At 41.1% G+C, this 18,144-nt stretch overlaps 1 protein-coding gene across 1 annotated transcript in view; it reads right to left on the bottom strand.

Moving 5' to 3' along the window:
• Positions 1 to 10,439: 10,439 nt before the first annotated feature.
• The window catches only part of RABL3 (RAB, member of RAS oncogene family-like 3), a gene marked incomplete at its 5' end in the record, with an annotated part of 10,823 nt that continues 3,118 nt past the window's right edge, over positions 10,440 to 18,144 (bottom strand). The window contains 5 exons of the mRNA XM_010194478.1: positions 10,440 to 11,228; positions 13,857 to 13,895; positions 14,358 to 14,429; positions 15,119 to 15,269; positions 16,820 to 16,934. Of these exons, the coding sequence (XP_010192780.1) occupies positions 11,163 to 11,228; positions 13,857 to 13,895; positions 14,358 to 14,429; positions 15,119 to 15,269; positions 16,820 to 16,934 (443 nt within the window). The remainder of the gene's footprint in view (positions 11,229 to 13,856; positions 13,896 to 14,357; positions 14,430 to 15,118; positions 15,270 to 16,819; positions 16,935 to 18,144) is intronic.

Below are 18,144 nucleotides of genomic sequence, written 5' to 3'. Positions count from 1 at the left end.
TTCTGAAAAAAAAAAAGTCAATTTTTTTTCTCTTTTGGTGACCTGCTCTACTCTAAGTCCTGCCAGGAGGAAATCTCTAGGAGGCACACACTGAAATGCAAAAGTGACCCTGAAGTTAAAGTCTCCACTTTTCCTAGAGCATCCTGGAAGCCTTCCCTCCCCAAAGCAGTTACCAGTTTGCATGGCCCCCACAGCAGCTCATGAGATCTCAGACTGCAAAAGGAACAGGTCTCAATCGTTTTGTCTTCTCTAAAAACCAAAACTTCCTCACACCACCCTGTGTAATACGTCAGATCCACCCAGAGCTGCCACTTTTTAAGGTCTGGCAAATGAGACTGGCTGCTACAAGGTAGCAGATGGAGTGCATGAAGGGACAGTGGTTATTGGTGGGGGAGAGGGAGAGCTAGTTTTCCTTGGTTGTCCCCTCTGGTCTCAATCACAGGATCATAAGATAATTCAGGTCAGAAGGGACTTCAGAAGGTTGCTAAAACAACATTCAGCTCAAAGCAGGGCCAGCTGTGAGATCAGATCAGGCTGCTCAGGACTTTATCCAGTCTTGTCTTGAAGACTTCTAAGGATGGACACTGCACAGCCTCACTGCTTGATTGCCCTCACGATCAAAAAGCTTTTCCTTATACACAGTTTGAATTTCCCTTGTTTTGCCTGATGGCAGTTGTCTCTCATCATCTCACCATGCACCACTGTAGCAAGCCAAAAGCCATCTTCTTGGTAACTTCTCCATAGGTATTGGAAGCTGCTGTCTGGTTCCCCTAAAGTCATCCTCTAGGCTGAGCAAGCCCAGTCCCTCGCAGGCTGTGAGCTCCAGCCCATCTTGGTTGGCCACTGCTGAACTTGCTGCAGTTGATCTGTCTTTCCTGTACTGGGAACGCTAAAAGCAGATACGGGATCTCCACTTCCCCTTCACTACTTGTCTCCCATCCCTGGAAGGCCACACGACCTCACCTGCTTCTGCTTTATTTCCTTGTTTGCTTGTCTACATGACTATGATGTTTTGAGCCAGTTCTGTCACCATTTTTGCATACTTGCATTTTTGTCACACATGACAAACGCTGAGAAAATAGCAACAGAGCAAGCACAGGTACAGCACTGGAGACATGGCTTGTGGGGGGATTACTTGAAAATGGAGATAGAGAGCTGCAGTTGAAGACTTGTCTGGAAAGTAACAAGGCTTACTTGTTGGTGGCATTGGCTGGAGCTGGTGCCTCACCCAGCAAGCAAGACTGTTGTGGAGAGATGACCTAGGAAAATGAGTGCCCCGTAGTGTCCTAAACTCTACTGGGACTTTGGACTGGCCTGCTTGAGAGTCACCTTGACTCACTGCCTTCAATGCATCCAGCGTAGGCAAATTGCAGGGTTTGAACTAAGCTTCTTTGATTTCATGAAGCTAATGGTTTTATCACATGGTCACCAGGAATAGAGTCAGCTAACCTGTCTGTACAATATTAGGTAGCAATGCCTAACCGATGTTTGCTCTGAAACAGATCAAAATTTATCCCCATTACAACGTGGGTGGGTTGAGGATGAGTACAACTGGGAACTTCCATGGTTTTATTACAGTAGTACCTGAAAGTCTTTAAAAACAGACCTGGGCTCCCTTGCGTTAGGCTCTGGAAGAATATAGATTGAGTAATCTCCAAGTTTTAAGTCACTTTTAGGTCTCCATTACTGCTTGCTGTCTCACCATTTCCCCAGGAAGGCTCTCTCCATGCCCTGGCCTCTGCCAGCTTTCCCACAAAAAAGGCACACCAGCAGTGAGGAATTCTCCAGCTCAAGGCAGAGATTGCAAAAATGTTAGTTCACCCCGAGCAGTGATTCATCATTGCCAAAGAAATAAAGTACTGGGCACCTGCCACCTACCCTTGAGACTCTTTTCCTACCAGAAAATATTTAAGAGTAAAGAGTTCATCTCACTTGTTTTCTGACAGTGAAGAATTACATGTTTGATTACAATTTTGGAAACCAAAGTTGCAAAGTTGCGGGGGTTTCCAAGATCCCCTTCCCTTGAACCATGCAGCAGAGAGGTAACATCACATTTTAGTTTAGAATCCCCTTTGAGAATCTACATTTCACCTTGCTCACACCTTTTTACAGGCTCAGCTCTCTTGTCTTCTTGTGGGACAGGTGAAAATAAAGGTGTTGCTTTTTAATTATGGGTAGACCTAGTTCCTGCTTGTTTCCTTCTCTAAAGGACATGGTACGATCCCTTTACTCACTTGACAGCCATGTAAATGTTTTAAAGTTTATTAGTGTGTTTAACCTTGCTTTTCCATTCCATACAGGGAAAAACATCATTTAATGATACACTGTTAAAATGACACTGTTGGCTCTTTTGATTTATTGACCTCCAAATTATATGAAAAGCAGAAAAAAAGATTTCTTAACACTTCCCTGGTGTTTCTGACCTAGCCCATCCCATTTAAGAGGGAAATTGTAAATTCATGCTCACTACTCCTGATCATCTTCATGTCCTTAATGTATCTGGAAACGGTTTCCAGGATTACGTGCCTTGAAGCAGTGAAGTATCCCTTCTCAGGGACGACTGGCCTGTAGTGCTGTGGACTTCCCTTTTTGCCCCTAAATCTGAATATTAAGTTCTCTATATTCTCCTTTTTGCCCTTGACTGTGAATATTAAGTGATGGTTAAACACTGATATAGGTTGCCCAGAAAGGTTGTGTACTCTCCAGTTGTGAAGATATCCAAAGCACAACTGGACATGGTCCTGGTCAACCTGCTCCAGCTGACCTTGTTTGAGCAGAGGAGTCGGACTAGCTGATCTCCAGAGGTCACTTCCAACCTCGGTGATTCTGTGATTTAGCTTAAACAACCCCTTTAGTTAGTTGCAGCAGCTCTTAAATACACATCTTATGAAACATTAAGTATAGATGTACTTCATTAATATTTTAGCAACTGTCTTTGTTATCGCATAAATATGATTCAGAAACACAATGAATTGTTATCACATAAACATGCTTCATAAACACAACAAATTAGGCATGGAAGAATGAGCATTAAAAGCATTCAGTGTCTTCTCAGCTATCTTTCTGGGTTTATGACATCTGCCCAGTGCATGGCTTCATGTGGCCTTTACCCTAAAGGGATTCCAGTTGAAATACTTTACAAGACCCAGGAGAGATACATCAATGCAACGCTATTGGCTATCACATGATGTACATGCACCTCTATGGTACCAGCAGCTTAATAGACGTGAACTGTTCTCACGGGCATCATAATGGAGATATGCAAGGAGCTCTTTTAAGTCAGAGAGGCAAGTGCCAAGGGACTTGCTTGAAAATTTAGCAGCTTGAAAATGGCATCTGGTGTTCAACATGTCAGTGGTGAATGAAGTATGAGAACTGGAAAAGCCCTTTAAATAGAAGATGAGGCAGGTCATATTTGAACCAATAGTACGTGCATTAAAAGGCCTTTCATTTTCTGCCAAATACTTTAAAAGTTCGGGTAGTGGGCCACTGCACGGGTGAATGACCAGGGAGAAAAGGGAGGGAGAGACAAGGGCCAGTGGTCCCTTTTCTTCCCTACGCTCTCCTTTAGGATTTTTCTATGCAATGTGTATTTCATGCCATGTGACAAAGCCACGGCTGTATGTTCTTCCCTGTCCCTTTACCTTAATCCTTGTCTATCAAGGTCTATGTTTTCTAGAGCAGGGCCTACACCTTCCAAAGTTTCTACTCAGTGCATAGCACAGAGCTTCCCAGCACAGACTGTAGCCTGCCAGTCTGCCGTGATGAGAACAACTACTGGATCACAGCTCACCATCACTTCCTGTAGCAAAGTGGTTGTCCAGTCCCAAAAGTAAAGCTCTTCTGTCCTGAGTGTGTTGATCTGAGCATGTTCTCAAAGCTCAGAAAAGGGGACCAGCATGAACAGAATGTGCTGGCCACACACTGATGCAGCAGCACAGAGCAGCACTGATGGGTTTTGTCACTGATGAAGTCAACAAGCCCTGCCAGAGAGCTTGTGTGACGTCTTCAACTGGATGTCGCAAAATAGTCACAACCACAACAGATGTCACCCTGGAGTGAATGATTTGAAACATCTGAGAACTTTACTCTGGTAAACTGCCAGATTCACCATGTGTGCACAACGTATGAAAGAAGCAACTGAGAGAGACAAATCCTTTCTGATGGGGCCATGTACCTGCTGTTGCAGTGGCCCACTGCTTTTCACAGCAATATATCCTTGTTTCTGAAAGGACCAATCTCTTCTCCTGCTGTCTTTGTCCAGTTAAAATGCATTCATTGATGTACATAGTTATTAATACATCTCTACGATCTCACTTTCCCCAACTTGCATTTCTTCTCTGTTAGTTAACCCTTTACATGCTGCCAAATGACACAGGAGCTCTCTAGAGCAGCTGTCTTTGTTTATATTCTAGTGTACTACTTAGCACCAAGGAATTTAATCTCTTTTTTGAACCTTTTGTCATAATATAAGACAAAACAGCAGTAATATTTATACTTTTTTATCATTGCCAACAGCTTTGAAGCAAAAAAGGGTCTATTTTAATAACATGTACATTTTGTAGAGTGGCTCTTATGAAATACGTCCTTGTCATTTTTCTGGGACTACTCAGCAGCAGATGCCAGACAGGTTAATTATTATCATTTATTTGTGCAGGAAAGGTCATAACGGTTGTCTCCAGAGGAAAGCACACACTCCTTGTCACCCAAAAGCAGATGCTGCATGAAAAGAGGCTGGGGAAGCCACCTGCTTGCCTTGCTGTGACACTTCTGCCTTCAGGCTAGAGGAACCACTCCTAGGGGTCAGGAGAAAATTTAGTCATCTTGCCCTGTTCTGTCCTTGCCCACTGTGGTCCAATGGCTAAGGAGGGTACTAATTTTGTCATCTGACCTTTCATTCACTGGGGGTAGGACAGCCCATCACGCCCACATAAGCCACAGCAGAACAAGCCTCAGGGAGGATGGTCTCTGACTGCGAGATAAAAACTCTGAACGTAGTCCTAGTCATCAAAGCTACTGGGCCTCCTTGTCCTTTAATAAATCTTTAACCCAAAGCCAGCAGTGTGTTTCCACTCTGTAAACGTTAACTTTCAGGTCAAAGGGAAAATAGATGTGCATGGGTTAATCACACACTATTTCACTTCATGGTCCTTCTCCCAGGCAAAAGAAAACACTGAACTTCGAGTTGGACTGTCCACACAGCCCAGACTTTTGTTTGGTTTATCTAGTCAAGAAAGAGCTTGTGCTTTTATTTATGAGCTTGTCTCGTATTTGACATCTTTCTGAGAGAAGTCCATGGTGGTGTGCTGACAAGGAATTTCTCTGTGCACTTTCAGTAGGTATGGAACCAGAGTTTCTGTGCATTGGTAAGCTCAAGGGGCATGAGCAGCTGTGTCTCAGTGATATAATGCCAAAGCAGGATAAAGAAAACACATTTCTGTACTTAAAAGTATTTGCAGCAGGGGTTGGCTAAGCAGCTGAACTGCCTGAGCTAGATTTCAGTGTCTTTGCAGCCACAGATAGCTCTGATCATCTATACCAACTTCCTTACAAACATACTGGGGTACCTTTCCTCAAAGCTCTGTTAAAGCACAGCTTTCACAAAAATACTAATTTTACCCTGACAAACCCCAAACAATGACAGATCTGCTTTTTTTCCATCAACTGTTTCAGGCATCATCAATCTCACTACCTTTAATTTCAAGATCTGTTCAGGCTCAGGTTCTGAGAATCATGGTTTATTGCAGCACTGCCTACACAACTGGAAAGCTCTTATGCTGCTCGTATACCCATGGTTAGTGATGAAGACTCTTCTTAACTTCTTCATATGGTTCTCACATACCATAAAGAAACATATTTTCTCCATTTGTTGATCAGATCTTAGAATAAATCCACAGTACTGCAGGTCAATAATAGTAAGAACACTATTTTGGGTTTTGTTCTCCTTCCCCTCTTCCACCTGACACCTACATGATGGGGATTTTTCCAAAAATAGTGTCTGTCTGAGGACCTACCGCACAGTGCTGCAGCAAAGCACACCCTAAGGAAAGCTTTACCTCTGAGCACTTTCTGGTAACTTGCCAGCCAGTGACAGGTTCATCAATAATGATAATGGCTTTCTGTCAAAGAAAACTAGTACACTAAGCCACAGACACGCTCAGCCCTACAAAGGAATCAAAGTAACCGGTGTCCTCGTAAGGAAAGTGAGACAGGAACATGACTTCTAATGGGAAGAGCAGGCTAATAAATGAAATAGAAGGATTAGGCTCCCTTTGCTGAAAAGCAGAAGCAGGTTTTCCATCAGTAAAGTCTGTCACCTCTGTATCAACTGAGATTCAAGCATCATCTTCAGTATACCTCACCAAAAAATTCTTTTGACTGCAGGCTACAACACAGCAGTTTGAATCTCATTTGTGATAAATGGAACATATGGCAGCTGCCTCTGCAAATACTATTGTCAATAATGAAAATTTGTATTAAGGTTGCACCCAAAACCCTATTACTGGATAGGTTTCACATGCTTAAAGCCAGTGGCACCTTTGCTAAAGATTGCTGCAAGGAGCAGGCAATCCTACAGGAATAAAAATGTATACTCAAGGATTTAAGGTTACTGTACACATAGGTTTCCTACTTTTCTGCATGGAAGTCAAGAGAGGCAGATCTGGGGGACTTTCCGTATTCAGGACATATTCACGGTTCCGACTATCCCCTCAGTCATCAAACTGGTCATAAATCAACCAGAAAGTTCTGCCAAGCCCCTTGGAAAGAGGGGAGGCTCACTGTTTATATTTCCTATACATTTCACCCATGTCCACACAGGAAGCCTAGCACATCTCAAACATAGCTGCATGAGCCATCTTCACCAGCAGCTCTCGTACACAGCATCTGAGGATATCTTTCTGCCTGGGAAACAACACAGAGGGACCGAGTAGCTCCAGTTTAAAGGAACTGGGTAAAAGTGCTTTGATGTGAAACGCATGTGCTTGTGACAGACACAAGAGACAGACAGAGGAAGAGATGTAGGAAAATGGAGAGACAGACATGCTGAGAGGTGAACAGAGGGACAGAGAGAGAAATCAAGTGGTACAGCAAAAGAGACATAGCAAGGCGGAGAGAAACAGAGAGAAAAACAAAGGAAGAAAAGGACAGAGGGCAGAGTGGGGGGAGCACAAAGAGAGGGGTCTTTGTGACCTGTGACATGAAGGGGTCAGACAGGTTGGACATGGGGAGAGAAAGGGATTTGCAGGGATGCAGGAGTGGAGGACAGAGGCAAGACAGACAGCAGGACAGACAAGAGAGTCAAAGAGGGCATGAGAAACTGGGAGAAAGCAGAGGAAGGAAAGGTGAAATGCATACACAGAGAAGTGAAGTGTGGCACAGAGAAAGTGACTGGTGCCATTGCCACAAAATTGGAGGTGAACTTCTTGTTGGCCAGCAGAAACAGGTGAGGTGCAAACAGCAATGCAACTGGCTCTGGCTGCTCATGTACTCCTGGTTCTGACAAGAAACTAGTACTTCTTTTAAAAATAAATGTAATGTCATCAACATACATGACTCCATTACACATCACCTTGTCCTAAAAGGAAAAATTATACCTAATTATAGACCTAACCACGTGCTTAGTTGCTAAGATCTAAAGAAATAAGATACCTAATCTGGACTGGAGATCTGTTTGTATTAGAACAGCTAAGATGTTGGATTTATGCCACTACATTAACACAGGTGTAAGACAATCACTACATTCAAGCCTGTGATCGAAAAAAACGTAACAAGTTTGGCTGTACAATGAATACTTGGAAGAAAGATCAACACAGTGGTTCTTTTTAGCAACAACTTAAAATTATGATATTCAGACGTTTCAAGGTAGAGGTAAAGCAGAAGCACAGAAGAGATGGGGCAGTGAGTAAGGGTGAACTCTATGAAATGAAGAGCTGGAATGGTCATTGTACATCACCTGCTGGATCCTGAACATTACCACCACAGCAAGTGTGAGATAGTTTTGCTCTATACACAACAACAACATGGGTACAACCAAGGTTTGGTGCTAAACTGGTGACACTTGCATATGGAGCCACTACCTCTGATTAAAATGCATTAAAGATGCACCTAAATCCCACACAGTCAGCAGGCTAACGGTGCCCGCAATGGCTTCTGTCAATTCCCATGGTTTGTCTTATTTATAATTATAAGTCCATTGTGCCTCTGCATTACATTTAGGAATACACAAGCTACTACTCCAAACAAAAGCTGTATGGAGCTATTTCAAGAGAGCTAGAGTATCCACCAGACATGTAAGAAGTGGAAACTACAAATAAGGGATACTGCAATTACCAAACCCCAAGCACAGAAAACGCATGAAATTTCAGGATTATATTTAAATATAACTTTAATATGCTAATTTTGTTAATTCATCCCTGATGAAATACTAGAAAAAGTAGGTAGAAATACATGGAAAAACCCACCAGGTGTTTCACAAATCAATCTATTTAATCTGGGACTACAAATGCTAAAGCACTGTAATCCCAGTCAGATGGGTCTGCAACCATTTCTTCAGTGCTACTGATGGAGAAGAGCACAGAATTTTAGCCTTTACTCATTAGAATTATAACCAAATGAACGCTACCTGAAGAATTGCAGTGCATTAAAACTAACCATTATTAACTTTTAATATGTAGGACAGAGTTAAAATTGGTGATATCAGAATATTGTGACAACACAGACAGCTTGGAACAACTCTGGTACTCATTTTCTTCAAATTAACCAACCAGACCAAAATTAAAAAGGGTAAACTCTTTAATTCCCAGTGTACTGAAAGCACTACAATTTGATACACAGATACATCAGAACCATGCCTCCAGGGAAGCATCCTTCACTTTAGAGATGGGACAGCAAGACTGACCATAAAGCCACTTGTCAAAGCACACAGCAGGTAATTTTAAGAGTGGACAGAGATACCCTGGGAGTTTTATGGCTGAATAAGTGAGCCGAGATGGACTTAGCTGAGCTTACAGCAGGAGCCACAGCCTTAAGCAAACTTCTCTCCCACATGCTCTGCTTTTCCTCCATACTATTCCTTTTATCTTCTCTCCCTCCCACCACAACAGTATCTCTAATTTGCTCATGACTCCTGACTGTCACAGCCTTCAGCCTCACTGATGCACAGGACCTATGCATTCTCTCCTCTTCCTGGAGCATGAACTGACCTTCACAACATTTCTCATATGAAGACTCTGTTTCCTCTTTGTGGAGCCTCAGGAGCTAAATGGACAACTACAGGTAAGCGTGCTGAGCAATCTTCCCTTTTTTTCATTAATTGAAGAGGACTATTTTGGAGTGTTGCTTACTCCAAAGCCAAGACCAGTGCAACTCTTGCTTCATGCAGTCTCCTATACTAAAAGGCCTCCCTTGTTCTGCAATACTTCCAGTTCTCCGAAAGCAGCCATAGGGTGAAGGAAGAAATAGCCCTAGCTCTCCTATTCTGCTCTGCAGTTCTTTGGTAACCTGAGGGAGCCCAGATCTGGTTACTCTGAAACAGCACCCGACCTTGAGAAAATCATTCCAGCTTTCATTGTCAGCAGAGCAGAGAGAGACACTGGTGCTATCATGAGCTGCATAGCTCAGACATGGGTTATCTGCTATGAATATTTCAGTACCTTATTTTCCCTGGCTGTAAAAGAATTGTAAACTAATAACCCATTTCATACAGGCATCTAAAAACTTACCGCACTCATGTTTGCAAATGCTCTAAGACCTTCCTGGAAATTGCCTAAGGAAAAGCAAAGTATCCGTATTTTTAATAAGTCTGACTGGTGCACCTAGCTGTCATTTTTGTGCCTGATTAGCGGCAATAGGCAGTTTTCCATTTATTTCCAAGCAGCTGCTGGAGAAGAGCTGCAGGCAGATGTTATCTGGCGACTGCAGAACTCTGCTCGCTGTCAATTTCACACCAGCATTTTACTTTCCTCTATCCCTATTTATTATTAATCTTTATTTATATCTAACTCCAGCTCTTAGTTAGCCTTTGCCAGAGGCTTAACCATTAGAGGTAACTGTGAAGAAAGAGGGGAAAGAAGAAACTGGCATAAATCAGGCTTTTACCACTCCATATATTTATGAGGAGGTGAGAAACCATGCAAAGCTTGGGCTATTTAGGAAGACAACAGCTTGCAGAGTAGATGAGACCAGGTCAAGTCTCCTTTGCCCTTAGTACTAAACATGAAAAGGAAACATCCCTATCACAGAACTTTCCTTCTAATCATGCTCAGTTGCTACATTTTACAGGGCTTTACATCCCTTTTAAATTTCTACCCATTCTAATTCAGAGGATGTTCTTACATTTCACGTTTTCTGAATCCGATAAGCTCTCCGGCTCAGTAAGACCATGTCACATTTGTTCCAAATAATCACCATATAAAAACATACTTTTTCCATCAGCTTTCAATGCATTGCCTCTTAATTTAAGAACAAGACCACACTCAATTATGAAAATATAAACAGGATTACCTGATTCACTTTGGAGAGGACAAAGTAAACAATTTTTATTTAAGCAGCAGAATACCACTTGTTTTCTACTCACTTTCTTTTTAAGGCTTCAAATCTTTATTCATCTCTTGTCTATTTCTTTTATCCCTTTTGAATAGGGCTGAACAGTGTGTTCCAGGTGAGTCAACACCATTCACTTAATGAAGGCATTGCTATTATTTTCCAGATCATTCCTTACCCATCCTTACATTTTGGTCACTTGTTTTGTTCACTTTGCTGTAAATGAGAAGCCCACTCAGTGTCATCTTTCCTTTAGAGGTAAGATGAATGTAAGTTATTGCAAAGACTGTAAACAAGTTTTCCAAAATGGAGGCAAAGATGTCACACATACAGGCTGTGTATGATAACGTTTCCCACAGCAGTGTGAGAGGCATTCAATTTATTGCACGCTTTCCCCAAATGTTCCCATATATCCAGACAGCCTGCAATCATAAGAAACATTCTAGGCTTCAGATTAGATTTTTGGAAATTCTTCCGAAGTCTTTTCCAGCAAAAGTAGCTTCAGCAGTCTACCTGGCCATTTTATTCTGTTTGACATAAGCATTATTGTCTTTAAGCATCCAGTCAGAATGGGAATGTCATTAGGAACTCGTAGTACTCATCTTCCACTTCTTCAGTATTCAATCATAATGAAGGCTCTTCAGCGTTCCTCCTCCAAACCTTTTTCTTTCAGAGAAGCCAGGAATCTAAAGACAGGGAAGATAAGGCGTCAGAATCAGCTTGAGCTGCCTCTAGCCCACATCTGAGCACCTGTTACCAAGCCAACTGCAACAACACCTTCCTCTTCCAGAATCGGGAATAAAAGGCTTCAGCTTAGTGTAGAGCAGCACCATCAATTAAACAAGATGCAAAACTTGAGAACAGCTCATTTGTTCTGTGGAGCTCCTTAAGGCTTTTTAGCGAGGGTTTCAACAAAAGCCTTAATTTCTTGGGCAAATCCTAAACAGTTACTTAGATATTTCAATGTCCATGCTTTTCCCCAGATCCAAAACATACAAGAATTTCTACTCTATTCATTTTTAATACTATAAAACAGTATTACCAAGTTCTATTAAACAGCTGTTGAGACTTTATGCCTTCTAACCTGAGACAGCAGCACTTCACTGGTAGTGGAAAGTACAGTTTTATCAATTGCTGAAAGTTTTAAGAAAATTATCAGAATAGAAATGTCTGCAACAACGCCAAGGATTAGCACTCTGCTTTTGCAGCCAATCTGTAGACACTGCTTACACTGCAACAATGAGTGCTTACAAAGAAAATCTACTTGAAACCATCAGAAGCTTCTCTGGCTTAAGGGTATTTCAAACAGATTTGTAATCCAATGCATCTGTGAATCCCCCAGAAGAAAGATGCACTGCTTTCTAATACTGTATAAGATGTCTGTCCTATTGGTGGCATCATGGAACTATTTATTACCATCCAGAATAACTTTTAGATATCCAACTACATATAAGCAGAAAGAGCAGACCCAGTAAACACATCCTCCCAGAACACTTCCACACTCTCACAGGAAATGCAGTATATTAAAATGGAAAGTGTCAACCAAGCACTACAAATCGCACTATGAAAACATGGGCATATATGGATGGTATAGGACAAAATTTTACAACACAGAGTAGATTGCTTAGGTTACACGCTTCATTGGTAAACCGAAAAAGCTGAAGAGCTTACCCAAAATAAAAGTCCACTAAAAAAAACAATTTAAATTTAATTAGGGTTTTCAGGCCCAAAACTCAAATATATATGCAAAGTATTGATTCAGGAATCGTTTTGTTCATCTCTGAAAAGCAATCATCTCTAAGGGAAAAATCAGGCAGATTTCGCACAAAGGTTCATCAAAACTGCTTTGGGAATTCGAAAAGGATAAATGCAATCATTTTAACCAAAAAGTAGCAGGACACCATAGCTAAAAACTTATCTGCTTTAGCGTATTATTATATCAAAGGCACTAATTAAGAGTAACAATTATTTATTTATCAGAGATCTGATCGAAGTCATAGCTACAAACAATTTGAAACTTATCATTCGTTTCATCCTGAATAAGTTTCTAACAGAAATACCTCAAAATACGAGTGATCGAAGAGACCTATTGTAGAAAACCCACAAACACATCTGTAAGATTTATATTAAGTAGATCATTTCAAATAATAACATTAAGAGGTTATAATGAAATCTCCAGCTCAAATTTGGATTTTGTCTCTTTAAATAGAACTGTCCACTGTTTAAGTTGATTCGTTTTAAGCTTTTGAGTTGTTTTCAGCAAGGCAGATGAAAATAGTCATCAGATGGCTGTAATCTTTGTCAAGCAGCTATAAGGAATATAAAGTTAATCCCTGGCTAGCCACTAAAAATGACTCAATAAGAAAAATAAAAACCTTATGTCGTGCATCAAAGACCAGTAGCACACAAGCAGATTTCTGCATTGAGCTATTATTCCCATGAAAGGGAGACTTCCTTTCACTAGAAAGTAGGGAAGAGGGGAAAGGGAAGGAAAATAGGCATCATGCAGAACTAAGACAGGAAAAAGCAAATTTATATTCAAAGGGCGTTAAAAAAAATGCTCAAAGAAAGTAAGCATTTTGTAATTGGTGACTATTTTTTTTCCTCACTCTCCCCAAGGGGTTTTCAGCACAGCTACATCTAACGATACACTGGATTGTATTGTATTTCGGTGGTGCTATCCACAGTAATTTGCAAGCACCTCACAGACATGATAAGTGGAACCTCGCTGCATGGTAGACTGCGTGTGGGAAGGTGGGGGGCACAAGAATTTGAAGTGTTCTGCTGAAACCAGGAAAGTAATTTTGCTACCTCTTCATCAACTGTACTGAAAACAGCTAATTCAGCCGTTTAGGAATGAAGTACAAGCTGGTAGCATATTGCCATTTAACTTGTGGCTCTACTGGTTCTGTGAAAACTACCTGTACAAAACATAAAAAACTAATCCCAGCTGTGCAAAAAGAGCCTTTTCTTTGACCTTCAGGACAGCATCTCTGGCCTAAATTTGCAACCAAACAACCTGAAGCTGACAGATCTGAAAGAGATCATATTTGCCCATTTTACCTCACTCTTCCAACTTTTACTATGTAGAATACTTAATTACTTCACTGTCAATCACATTACAAATACTTCAGCTGACAAAAGTCAGCCATTTACTGTTTATCCAAAACAGCTGTGTTCACACAGATATAAAAACTCAATTACCAGCATAGATTATCACTTAAGTCACATGAAGCCCATGTTTTATAAAGGACTCCGTCAGCAGTCCACATTACACAGGGAGAAACAACAAAAAAGGAGGAAAAATTACAAACCTGATTGCCATCTCTTAACAAGTATCTCTTCTCTATGACCTGGGAAAAACAGAGAATGATCTTAGCTGGCACAGGATAAGCATAACCTCAGATTCCAATCAACACTTCACGCATGAGCACTGAAATTCACAGCTAACTGGGACAAGGTCTGAACCCGCGTCCCCTGCTCCAGGCCTACTGCTTGAAGTGCAAAGCTCTGTTACACATAGGAGTTTCCACCTGCAGCCATTCTTAGCAAAGCTGTGTTATCCTCAAGTTCTACACACCTAATTTAGTTAGACCTCTTTAGTAATGGAGGGGATGGTTTACGTTGTCTTCTTACTGCATCAGCATCAGTTATTCCCACCCGTCTCTGCAGGTGCAGCAGTTCTGAGCATTAGAAAAAGCTCCATGTGTAGGTGCATAACTCCAGTGGTTCCGAGTAGCCCCTGGGCACAGGTGATGCTTGAGAAGAGTTCAATACACAGAACAATAGAACACAATTTAATTGATTTCACTTACTTTATCAAAAAACCTGCTTAGCTTTACAGCATTGGATGAACCTGCAGCCAGGTAACGAGGATTGGTGCAATCCTAGAACACACAAAAGACAACAACAAACCAAGCACAAGGAGATCAGTGCAAGGATGCCATACACCTAGAAGTCAACATACGTTTCCCCTGACACATGCAATAAGCCAGGGAAAACACTGTAGAGCTGCTGATTTCTGCTCCACAGTCGTTTGAGAGAAAAGGCCAACTTCTGTGAATCAGCCAGAGAATTCTAAGTGCACTGCTACATGCTCCGTGTCTTCCTTCTGCCACCAGCTAAACAGTCAGCTAATTATTGTACAGGCTACACATGAGATTGTGCAAGTGTGCGTATGCATGTGCATGTATATACAAGCATTCACTCAGCACATGTATATTTTTATACAAATATATAAACACTACATATACATAAATATTAATAAAGTGAACTTGGTGCTTCATTCAAAGATAGGCTGTGTCAGAACTAAGGACAGAGAAGAGAAAACTTAACTCCCAACCATAAATTTTCTAAGCTTCAGTGACTTTATCTAACACCCGCTATACCTCCCTACAGTGAAACAAAGATGACTGTTTCGTCAAGCAAGGGGGGCAGCCAATCAAAATGTGCATTACTCCAGCATTACTGAGAAAACCTCTAGAAAGCCCAATCTTCATAACAACATCTTTACTTCCTAAAAATCGGAATCACTCCCATGTAAAAGAAAACCAACACTGGTGACAAAGATACTAACCAAATTTATCTCTTCAGCATTGAAATCCTCAGCCAAGAAAGCTGTTCTGGTCAAAACTTCATTCCGCTTAGTTTCTGGGATCTGATCCAGCTTAGTTCCTATTACCAGCAGTGGAATCTGGTTATCAGCAAACTGCTCACGGTCATAGTCACTGATGAGGGAAGCAAATACAATTCTGAATGAAGCAATGGTCATTTAAATGGGCATGGGGGCACCATCAGCTCCCCTGTCCCTTTCAAATAATGGTAATTTATTTCTTAGGAGCGATTATTTATCTAAGTGAGAATGTGCTGTATCTGCAAATTAAGGTAGGGCACAGGCATCTAAGTCACTACACAGGGATTGAAAGGAAAGAGAAAAGAAACCATGAGTTGAATGTCTTCCTGGCATAGAAGTACTGCAGAAGAAATGCTAACACAAGCAGGAAAGAAAGAGGAATTCTAGTATTGTACCAAGTGTGTGCATCCACCAGAGACAGATCAGGGAGCTGGCATCTCTGAACACTGAAAGTTCCTACATACAAACACTGTTTGAGGAGTGAAATGAAAGAAATTGCAACTGTGACACACTACCTTCTTCGACCTTAGATCAAAGAGAGCTGCAGTACAAATTCTGTGGTGTCAAGTGACTAATTCTACACCCAAGTAAAGGTAGCTACCATAAGCTGAATTCCAACAAGCTTTTATTCAGACATAAATAATGATCAAAGATAGCCTTTATAAAAGAAATAAAAATTCAATTAAATGTCATCACAAATCCAAGCTTCAATCATTCTCCTCAGCCAGGATAATCACTTGTCTTTCATTTTTACATAAACCAAGCTTTCTAGAAATTAATTTTACAACCAACAGCAACAACTTGACCAAGCGCTTATTAGTGACTGAGTATCTGTCCCTGACAGAAATCAAGCTTTTGAAAATTAAAACAATTGTGAATAACCTGTATGTGGAAAAACTAGAGAAATTTGCATTCTGTGCAGTGCAAACCCACCTTCCCTTCTCCCATGTTTCTACACAGGCAGAGGCAGATAACCAATTGGTATTTTTCCCACAAAAAACTAGTCCTTATTACTGCTTCCCTGCTCATGTGTGAGGTTTAGCAAAGATCTTAAAACCTCCTTGACTACATGTGTAACAGGACCACGGAGGTACAGGAGGAAATACTTGACAAGAGATGTTGGAAAGCTAACTATGAACATGCTGTTTAAGCAGTGTTTTCTAAGCTCTTTTTCAGCCACACTCTTGAAACAAATCCCTCATCACCCAAACAAAAAAATAATTAAGTCAACTTCCTCAGTTTTAGTGTATGGAGGGAAAGCCTTTCGGAACCAAGACACGCCATCCCATGACATTTTCTGTACAAGGGCTTTGCACATCTCAGTACAGGCATACAAGTCTTCAGGAAGCAGGGGCTGGACCCACTCTCACAGAGGCCTCAGACAAATAATGAATGCAGTAAACATATTTTTCCTTAAAGCAAGGTCTCTGCCATACAGTTTGGAAATCCACTGGCAGAATGGCCTGACTGGCAGTAAAAACCAAAAATCACAGCAATTTTCTTTGATACGTCTCTGTTTTTTTCTTCAAAGTTTAGCCACATCTCATTTTATGTAGACTCCAAGTAGCCTTGGGGATGAACAAAGAATTCCATAACAGCTTGGAATTATTGTGTCTTAACCCTTCATGTATGTTTTTCACTCACCCATTTGTCACAAGAACTCCTGTTGGAGCGACATCTCTGTTGAGTGCTTCCAAAGACCAGCGATACAAATTCTGGGATGATTTCTTGTTGGTTAAGTCATGCACTAAAATTATACCTAAAGTGACAGAGAAGGCAACAAGATGCTATTTAATGATTTTTTTTTTCCCCTTATCTTACCAAAATGACATCTGCAGGTCCCCAGATACTGGAGAATGAAGAAAGGGAAATATAACCAGTTCAGTTACAGTCAATGAGTAAAGCTGGAAATACCAGCATGCAACAGGTTTTTTTAAAGCTGCTTATCAGGAATTGGATAAGAGCAAAGAGAAAAATCTCATGAAAGGAGGAAACAAACAGCCACCTCAGGGTTTAATCCACAAGAGGCTTGCAGGCACTCCCTGATTCTGCTCTGCCTAGTCCTAATGATACTGAAACTCTGTATTACACAGCAGAGAATTTATAGCCCTTCTCTGTTTTGCCTAATTGGTAAACATAACTACCTTTTTGTCACACCACCTAAGAAATCCAATGGCCGTTTCTTTGTTTCAAAGACTTTAGAGAGCATTATTTCTTTCCTGCATTTCCAAGAACTAATGCTACATACCTGGGGAGGTATCCAAAGGGGAAACAGACTTTGAAAAATTTTCACAGTCCACCAAATGGCTGGTAGAAACATGAATTAATAAGGTTTCATGTATTTAAGATTAAGCTTCTAGCATTTTTCATTACCATGATCTTTCAAAATGTAAATTCTGAGACAGAAAAACAGTCAACCAAACTCCCTAGCTGTGCTATTAACAGACACCCACTTCTGATAACCACAGTTCCTAACTCAATTACCAACTCCTGCTAGCAAATTTCTTCTATTTATTCACACTTTCTGCAACCTGTGGAATGCTCCCACTTCCTCCAGACTTCAAGTCATCATTAATTCAGGGACAAAATGGAATTATACCCTTAATCTTCATCAGGATCTATTCTCAACACACTTCACAGCCCACAGGCAGAGAAAATGTATGCATTTAATCTTTCACCTTAACTCCCAAAGGTGCCACCCACTGTACACATTATGAACAAACCCCATTTCCACAAATATTCTCCACTACCCTACATGACTGTGCACAGACTCTCCTATGAGAGTTCCCAGCATAACACAAAAATAGTCCTATTTCAAAGCATTTATCTCAGTAACAGCATAAAAAGGCAACTCAACTGCGTGTCCACCCCCAGCACAGGGAAAAAAAGCCTGATACAACATAACTTGGACTACAGCAACAGATTCAGAGGCATTGCTGCATAATCTGTGAGAAATACGTTCCACCTCC

The sequence above is a fragment of the Mesitornis unicolor genome, unplaced genomic scaffold, assembly GCF_000695765.1.
Source record: "Mesitornis unicolor isolate BGI_N332 unplaced genomic scaffold, ASM69576v1 scaffold30531, whole genome shotgun sequence".
In the NCBI taxonomy this organism is placed as follows: Eukaryota; Metazoa; Chordata; class Aves; order Mesitornithiformes; family Mesitornithidae; genus Mesitornis; species Mesitornis unicolor.
This window is presented reverse-complemented; position numbering and strand designations above follow the sequence as displayed.